At 59.5% G+C, this 8,530-nt stretch overlaps 1 protein-coding gene across 1 annotated transcript; it reads left to right on the top strand.

The window, feature by feature from the left end:
- The first annotated feature begins 905 nt into the window (after nucleotides 1-905).
- On the top strand, nucleotides 906-3,445 carry LOC119878128 (melanoma-associated antigen 10-like). Its single transcript, XM_038588847.1, has 5 exons — nucleotides 906-967; nucleotides 1,163-1,956; nucleotides 2,052-2,159; nucleotides 2,589-2,667; nucleotides 3,426-3,445. Exons 2-5 carry the CDS (start codon nucleotides 1,438-1,440, stop codon nucleotides 3,443-3,445), a joined length of 726 nt encoding a protein of 241 aa, XP_038444775.1. The 5' UTR covers nucleotides 906-967; nucleotides 1,163-1,437.
- The last annotated feature ends 5,085 nt before the right edge of the window (nucleotides 3,446-8,530 follow it).

Raw genomic sequence — 8,530 nt, 5'->3', positions numbered from 1 at the left:
TCCTGGCTGGCCCCACCTGGCCCATGAGCCAAGAAGCCAGTGCAGTGGAGTGGGGCCCTGCCCTCTGGGCAGCCCACGGAGGATGGGAGAGATCTGGCCCTCAGTGGAATGCTCACTTGTCCCTGGGGCGGGTGGGGGCAGGAAGGTGGGCTGACCTGGGGTTGGTACGGTCTTGGTGTGAGGGGCACGTCTCCTCTATGGGAGGTTGGGGGCCCGGAGGAAGAGCAGGCCCTGGCAGGATAATGTTTCAGGGAGCGGAGGGCCTGGGCCTGAGGGTCTGGACTCAGGTCAGCAGAGGAGGCGGGTGCCCTGCCCTAGCCCTGGACCAGGCACTGGCGACAGTCGACGTGACATATGAGGGGATGCCTCCCACAGCAGGATCCCTAGGGACCAGGCCGCCCCAGCCGTTTGTGTGGGCCATGGGGAGAGGCGGGACAGGTGGCCCAACTGATTTCTCTGGACTTTGGCTGGTGGGGGGTCGTGGCAGGGGCCCTTGCAAGGAAGGTGCAAGGAGGGTAGCCTCAGGGCCAGCCGGAGAGTCTTCCCAGGCCTTGCGTGGGGTCCAGGTGAAGACCCAGAGGTGCCCCCATCCCAGCCCAGATGGAAGCCAGAGCTGGCCCATCCCTTATGCATGATCCAGGAAGAATCCTGGAGACTTTGGCAGGTGTGGCCAAGGCTGGGCCCCTGGCTTCCTCCTGTGGAGTGTTGGGGACCTGTGATCTTGCAGGGACAGTTTGGCCAGAGAAGGACAGGGCCGGGGCAGTCTTTTGAGAGGCTGAGGAGGGGACTCCCCACCTTGACTGCAGGAGACCTCCCAGAGAATGTGGCAGCCGTCCTGTCCACACTGGGCCCCAGGGCTGGGCTGGCAGTCTGCACCCTGAGGACCCTCCTCCTTCCCTCCTGCAGGGACTTCAAGAACTGGCAGCAGAGGCCTTGGTCTGAGGCGGGGGTCCCTCAGGACACAGAGGTGAGGAGGCGCGAGCCAGAGCCACTTGGCCAGGTGAAGTGCACGCTCTCTCTGAGCCTGATGTCAGGGGTTCTCCCAGCCCAACACAGGGGACCCCTCTGCAGGGGAGCCGGGCACGGCCCCCTGTCAGACCTGGTACCTCGGGGTGTCTTGGCCGGGCTGCCCCCTGACAAGCTCTCCCAACTCTGTCTTCAGGTTCAGCCCGAATCTGACACCATGCCCCTGAGGAATAGCAGCGAGCTTTGGAAGCAGGGAGAAGACCTAGAGGAGGCCGAGGGCCTGGGGATGCCCAGCTGTCTGGGGCTGAGGAGGAGGAGGAAGGGGAGGAGGAGGCTCCACCTTCCCCCTCTACCCCATCTCCCCCATACCACCTATCTCATCTCTCTCTATCCTCCTCCTCCTCCCCCTCCTCCTTCCCCTCCTCCTCCCCCTCCTCCTTGTCGTCTTGCCCTTCATTGTCCTTCTCTGGCATGGTCTTTGGCCCCCCAGAGGAGGGGTCTGCTACTCCCGCGGCCCTGAGTGCTCCCCAGAGCTCTCAGAGTGCCGACCGCTCCCCCAATGGTGGGGCAGCTGGTGGCCTTGGCCAGCCCGAGCCTCCTGGCCCCAGCGGCCCAGGGGAGGCGGGAGATGAGGAGCCCTTGGTGGAGGGCAGTTTCCGCATGAAGACGGCTGCCCTGGTGGTATTCCTGCTCCTCAAGTATCGCAACAAGCAGCCCACCAGCAAGGCAGAGATGCTGGAGGTCTTCACCCCAGAATACCAGGACGACTTCCCCGCCATCTTGAGCCAAGCGTCCATCTGCTTGCGGCTGGTCTTTGGCCTAGACGTGATTGAAGTGGATCCCAGGGAGCACTCCTACGTCCTCAACCCCATCCTGGGCCTCACCTGGGATGGGATGCTGAGCGATCAGTGGGGTATCCCCAAGACCAGCCTCCTGGGGCTGGTCCTGGGGTTGATCCTCCTACAGGATGGATGTGTCCTCGAGGAGGAGGTGTGGGAGACTCCGGGGTTCACAGGGGTGGCGATGGCCAAGAGCACATAGTCTATCGGGAGCCCAGGGGCCACTTCACCAACGTGTGGGTGCAGGAAGGCTACCTGCAGTGCCGGCAGGTTGCGGACAGTGACCCTGCCCGCAACGAGTTCCTTGGGTGCCCAGGGCCTACGAAGAAACTAACAAGTTTCCACCGTAGCCACGTGAGTGTGCAAAGTAGTGGCAATGAGATGTGATCCTGCCTTGGAAGCACCCACCCCACAGCTGGTGGGCACTTGGGGGCATTCTGTAGATGAGCCGCTGTGTCCCACAGAGAGGGCCAGTGGGCAGTCCTTCCTGCCACCTGACCCTTGGGTCTCCAAGACACGGCCATCAAACCCCTCAGGCCCCGCACGAGGTTCCTTTGGGAGGCCATCTGCCCGTTGCCCAGTGGCCGGGCCAGGATTGCGGGCGTCCTGCTCCTGGGGTCCAGCTGGCAGCCCCCATAGCCCCTGCTGCCTGCCCTGTCCTGTCTCTCCTGACCGTGGCCTCAGCCTGCAGACCTTTGGGCTTGGTCCTGTCTCCCCACTGCCAACTGCTCCCTCCCCAGTGCTGCTGCTCACGGCCACTCATCTTGCTGTCGGGGTCCCCAGACGGGGATCCCCTCTGCCTACCTGTGTTCCAGGGGTGCTGACCAGGCTGTGCCGCCGGCGGTGCATGTCCTAGGGGCCGGTAAATGACACTCCTAGCTGGTGACCCTGGCGACTGTGCCAGGTGGATATTCTCAGAGAACTCCTGGGTCATAGCCATAGTTCTGTGAAGCTGATGTCCTCATGAAGGCCACTGTGAGGTTGGCTCTCTGAGGCTGAGGCAGAGATGGGGTGTGTACCTATCAGCCATCCCCAGAGCTGCCGGGACCCTAGGGTCCCGAAATGGCACTTTGAGCAGAGGAAAGTGTAGTGGGTGACGGCGGTGGTAACCAGGATGCTCCCCCACACCCCGCAGGTCCCCAGGCTCACATGAGGATTTTGTAAGCAGCCGGGCAGGAGGGCCTTTGGGTCCCCAGGAGCCAGGCACTGCAGAAGGTCGGTTGCCCTACGAGAGGGGGGAGGAGGAGCACATGCCATCCTGAGGCTTGTGGCCTTGGCACAAGTCCCAGGAGCAGGCCCAGTGGGACAGTCCTGGGGGGAAGTGACTGCTGGGGCCCGGGGTTTGATCCAGGCCACCATGGACTGCTGACACTGAGCACTCAGGACGCCTGAGCACCAGCATGTGGGTCCTCGGGTAGGCATCTCTGGGATGCCAGGTCCTGTCCCACATTATCTGTATTCACACACAGCGGCCAGGTGTCTGGCAGTTGTCAGCAGGCCAAGGTGGATTATGCATGATGTCCCCTGTCCCCAGCAGGAAGTCCTGACGTTATGCAAATGCCTGAGCTGGTGTCCTGACAGGCTGGCACAAGGCACCTCAGCCATGGTCCTGCTCCTCAGGAGACCTCATTGCCGAGTGATGGCCATGCCTACTCTGAATGCACCCCCTTGGCTGGCCTCTGACCTGCTATCTGGCCTCCACCTGCCTGCCCTGTGTGACAAATACTGCTGGCACCTGCCCTGGGGTCATTCCTGGGCCCGACTTGGGCTTACCTGCCTGTCTTCAGGCACTGAGTTGGCCAAGCCAAGCTGGCCCCACCCTCAGAGAGAGCAGGAATGCCAAGGGTCCCCGGGACTGTCCCCTGTGGGGATGTAGTCGGGTCCTGAGACCCCCTGGGTTGTGTATTGATCTGCTGGCCTGTTGGGTGGCTGACGATTGGCCTGACTAGGGCAATGAGCCTGTGGGATGACATGGGGCCCCAGTCAGCTGGGAGACAAGGGGCCAGACTGGGCCAGGGTCAAGCCTGAGCCCCAGGGAGGTCCTCGAGGGGCCACAGCTCCTCCAGCCCCCTGCGTGTGCGATCCTCTCCCTCCTCCCACACTCAGTCCTGCCCCACACGGCCCCGGGTTTGGCAACCAAGTAGAACGGATGGTGACCCTGAGGCGCTGCTAAGAGGCCGCGTGGGCAGGGGTCTGTGTCAGGCTGTGGGTGGCATCGGTGCCCAGCCCTCCCACGGTCCCCCAATCATGGGACGTAAGCATTGGTACGATGTCCTCCCTGGAGGACAGGTGGACTCCTACTGATGGCAGTGAAGACCCTCAGGCCCAAGCCACCAGGCTTCGCCCTTGGAGGGCACTCAGCTGGATGGGGCATTGTACCGCTCCCCCTGCCCCTGATGGATGCTTCGCGAGGCTGACCCTGTGCATGGTCACAAGAGTCACACGGTCACAAGGGTGACACGGGAATAGTCTCCCTGTAAGGTCAAGCATTGCTGTGCATTGGGCAGGGTGACACCCGGACGTACAGGGCCCGGTCCACATTGGCATCTATGGACCCCGCAGTCGTTAGCGTGCGTCTCGGGCCTGCTTTCCCTGGGTGTGGAGATTGGGAACCAGGCAATGGTTGTCTTCTGATCCCTGGGTCCGGGGAGGAAGGAGGTCCTGCTCTCCCGGTGTGGATGTGTTACCCAGGCCTGTTCCCCACCCAGGTCACAAGTGAGCAAACGTGGTCCCTCTTGCCTGGAGCCAGCTAGCGTGACTGTCAGGTCCCTGGATGGGACACGGAGAGTCCAGCGCTGGGCTGGCCTCTAACGTCCCTGGGCTCCCTGTCCTGCTGTGGACGCTCAGCCCAGTTCTCAGAGCATGGTGGGGTCCCACCTGGAGGCTGTGGGGACGACGCCTGCTCCAATGCACCCCCAGGGATGCTCTGATGCCCCCTTCCCTGGACTGGCCCCTCCTGAGCATCCGGTTTACTCCAGGCTGCAGGGACGCAGCTAGGCAGCAGGTGGCTCATGGGGTGCTGAGCTGGGTCCTCGAGATGCCCTGGCCGAGAACAACACCTGCCCAGTACCCGTCGGCAAAGGCAGGACCGGGGGAGACCTCGTTGTGCGTGGCGTCTTTGGACAAGGCCTCGGAGTCCTGGGTGGGCCCACAGGGGCTTCTTCCACTGGTGAGGGTGGCGAGGAGCTCTGTGCGGACGCAGGACACAGGGGCACCTGTGTGCCAGGAAGGCCCCTTGGGACCCCCACGTGGAGGCTGCCAATGGACCTGGGCTCTGAGGGAGCCCCTGCCTCAGTCCCACTGAGCCAGAAGCAAGATGGGTTGTCACCTGGCCAGGCCTGCAGGGAGGGAGCGGGTCCTGAGTTGTGCGCGATGCGGAGGAGGTCAGAGTGGCAGCGGGGTCCGGCAACGAGCCGCCTGGGGGACAGAAGGCTGGAGTCACCCTGCGGAGGACACGCCCTGTCCATGTGTGTGTTGGCTTCGGCTCTTGCTTTTTAAAACGTGTTCATCATCCATTGAGTTCTGTACATTTCCGTGGACTAGATGTTGGAGAGTCTCGTGTGCACAGAAAGTGTGCTCGCCTTGCACAGAGTCTCCGGACCCTGCCGCCCCTGTTCCCCTGGTACTAGCATTGCAGATCTTGGGTCAGGGAGTTACGACTCGAGAGCTCTCTTCCTTGGGATAGTATGAGCTCAAGGTCACCAGGTCCTCAGATTGCCTCCATTTTCTGCTTGCTGCGCATGTTTCCATTCCAGCATCCCGTCCAGGGTGCCCCACCCCAGTGGGTGGTCGCGGCGTCTCCCTAAGCCTCCCCTTGGCTGCGGGAGTCTCTTGGATGCTGGTGTTGATGAGCTTGCCATTTCTGAGAAGTCTGGTCGCAGGCGCAGTAGGATGTCTGTCACCTGGGGTTGGAGAGATTTCTCCAGGCTTAGAGGGAGGCTGCAGCTTCTGGAGAGGAAGAGCACAGAGGAAAAGTGCATTTGTAGCACGCAGTCGGGAGGGTGAGGACAGATTAGGAGGAGGGTTTGCCTCTGTCCATGTTGACCTTGACCTTGTGGGGGAGGCAGTGGCAGTCAGGTGTCCCCAATGCAAAGTGACTCTTGGGCGTGCCTGTTCCACATTGCCCTGTGTGGCAGGAGTTCACTGCACAGCTCACCTCTGGGGTGAGGGACGATGCTCCCCCTCTTTGAGGGCAGAGTATCTACCCTGGTTCTCCAGAGTGTTCCCGTAGGGCAAATTTGTCTACTCCCATACAATTTTTCCTTTCCCATTCCATCACGTACTTCTCTCACTAGGGACTCAGAATGTTTCTTTGAGTTGTAGGTTACATTCCTAAATGACTTTATTTGGTCGGTCAGCTGCTCCTAGCGTCGCTCAATGAAAGGTGTCTCAGTTTCCCTTTGATGAACAATGTAGTTGGATTGGAGTTTTGTTTTGTTTTTTGTTTTTTGGTTTCTTTGTAACCAGGTCCCTACTTGGAGGCACCACAAGATACTCCAGATGCTCCAGGCTCCTTGGGAAATTAGAATATATGGATTTCTAGATTTCTAGATCTCTGTGTCTATATTATGTCTGACTCTCTCTCCATCTCTGTCTTTTTCTCCATTGCACAGGTGTCTGCCCCCGCTTCCTGACACAGGCTCCTCAAGCCCTTGTCCATGTGGGTGCTAGGAGGCTCTTTTGCCCTACCATGTAATCCTTGACCTGTGCTTTGACACAGGGCTCCTAAGCCCTTGTCAGCTCCCAAGCTATAGGAGCACGAGGGGCACCTTTTGTCCTAACCAGGGGCCCCGAGGGGGGCTCCAGGTGGCCCTAGATGCAGATTGCTCGCCAGAGAGATTAACCATAATTAGAAGGTTGGAAAGTTCAGCCCCATCCCACCATTCTCCAGAGTATGAGTGGCCCCGGACAAGCAATCAATAATCAATCATGACAACACGAGGAAGCCTCCATGAAATCCCAATATTAATGGGGTTTGGGGGCTTCCAGGAGAATGAACACCTCTACATTCCAGGAGAGTGGTGCACCCAAGTCCTCGGGCACAGGTGGGCCTGTGCTCAGGATCCTCCCAGGCCTCCCCTGGGGGTTGTCTTCACCTGGCCGCTCCTGCCCTCTACTCGATGGGTAAATGTGTTCCTCTGAGTTCCTTGAGCTGTTCTAGCAAATGTTCAGCTCCAGGGTGGGAGGGCCGAGAGAACCTCTGGTTTGTAGCCCTCTCAGTCAGAGCCGTGGGGAACCTGGGGACCTGCTCTATGGGACTGGCATCAACGGTGGGATGCGGTCTTGTGGGCCTGAGCCCCTGACCTGTAGGTCGTGGTGCTGTCTCCGTGTATAGAGTGTGGGAAGCGAATCACTAATGGAATCGGGACACCCAGCTGGTGCTGCAGGGAATCGCTTGGTGCGAGGGGTGGGGGAGGGAAAGCCCACAAAACTGTTAGATGTGTTTAGGGTGTGTCCGGTGTGTGGGAATAGAGGACAAGCTCATGGGGGGAACCGTGACGGTCTGTTAGTCGCTCATGTGGTGTATCTCCTGCCCCAGTCCGGAATCATCCTGACGTCTGAAGGCCCTGCTTACTTTCCTCCATGAATGGTTTAGAAGCCAAGATGTGCCTGCTGAGTGTGTTCCTTGCGACTGGGGTGTTACTAGTTCTTGGCCGTGTCTGCTGACAGAGCGGGGAAACCTATACACGGACCTCAGCCCTGTGTGTGTCCCTACACATTTCCTGTGCTGTGATCTACTGTTTCTACAGGAAGCTTCCCGTGGCCTCTTGCTGACCACCCCCACTCACATCCAGTTCCAGCTGGATCCTTGTTATCCTGGTTGATAAGTAAACATCCCTTTCAACAGTGAGAAACTCGGTTCCTCCCAGTGACCACCTTTTGCATACTTGTCCATTCCAGTGTTCTTGTCCGGTAGCATCAGCGGTGTTCACCTGTGTTCACCATCTCGGGGAGCAGCTCCATGGACTGGAACACTGTGCTTATGTCATCCCCTGGGGCTTTATTCCCGCAGAGTCCCCTGCCTCCAAAGCTCCTCAGCTCAGCAGGCCATTCCCTGGCCCCTCCCGTGACAGTGAGTGACAGATTTGTAATACTCCTGCCAGGGTTGGGTTCCTGGGACAGTCTGCGTGCCTCCCTGGGATTGCAGCGATGGTTGCTGTGATTGTCTGCACATGTGCACTGCACGTCCCTGAAGGTACCCTCTCGTGTGTGCGCTCTCTGGGTTTAGAGAAGCGCGTGACACCGTAGAGCCACAGGTACAGGGTGGCACTGAATGGTTTCAGTGTCCTAATGTATCCCCAGCCTTCTGCTATCGGGTCCTTCTTCCCTTTGCCCAAACCCATGGTACTAGCCCATCTTTTCAACCCGTCCTGTCATTCAGCCTTTTCTAGTTGCCACACACTGGGACCCACAGGGTGCGGGACATTTAAGACTGATTGGGAGTAATTCGAATGCTCTTTCTCTCTCGGTGAGTCTAGCTAAAGGTGGTTCACATCTCTTGATCTTTTCAGAGAACAAACATTTGTTCACCTCAATCTTCTCTGTATTTCCTTTGTCTTTGTAAGGCGTTTACGTGCAGGGAGTCTCCCACCCAGTGTGGGGCTGCAATGTCAGAGCTGTGCGCTCCCCCGACGGAGCCAGCCGGGCACCCTGTTGTCTCTCTGTTCTGTTTCACCTCTGTGTATTCTGTTCTCTCTCACTGCCTTCCCTGTGCCTGCGTAGGG

Source organism: Canis lupus, chromosome X (assembly GCF_011100685.1).
Source record: "Canis lupus familiaris isolate Mischka breed German Shepherd chromosome X, alternate assembly UU_Cfam_GSD_1.0, whole genome shotgun sequence".
Taxonomy (NCBI): Eukaryota; Metazoa; Chordata; class Mammalia; order Carnivora; family Canidae; genus Canis; species Canis lupus.
The sequence above is the reverse complement of the archived record's forward strand: the minus strand, read 5'-3'. Positions and strand labels throughout refer to the sequence as shown.

Bases quoted from the DNA above. Each gene is read 5' to 3' on its own strand.
- LOC119878128 (XM_038588847.1), top strand. From the start codon at position 1,438: ATGGTCTTTGGCCCCCCAGAGGAGGGGTCTGCTACTCCCGCGGCCCTG. The intron at 2,160-2,588 runs GTGAGTGTGCAA...CGGGGTCCCCAG, and splicing joins CAAGTTTCCACCGTAGCCAC to ACGGGGATCCCCTCTGCCTA. The intron at 2,668-3,425 runs GTAAATGACACT...CCTGCTCCTCAG, and splicing joins GGTGCATGTCCTAGGGGCCG to GAGACCTCATTGCCGAGTGA.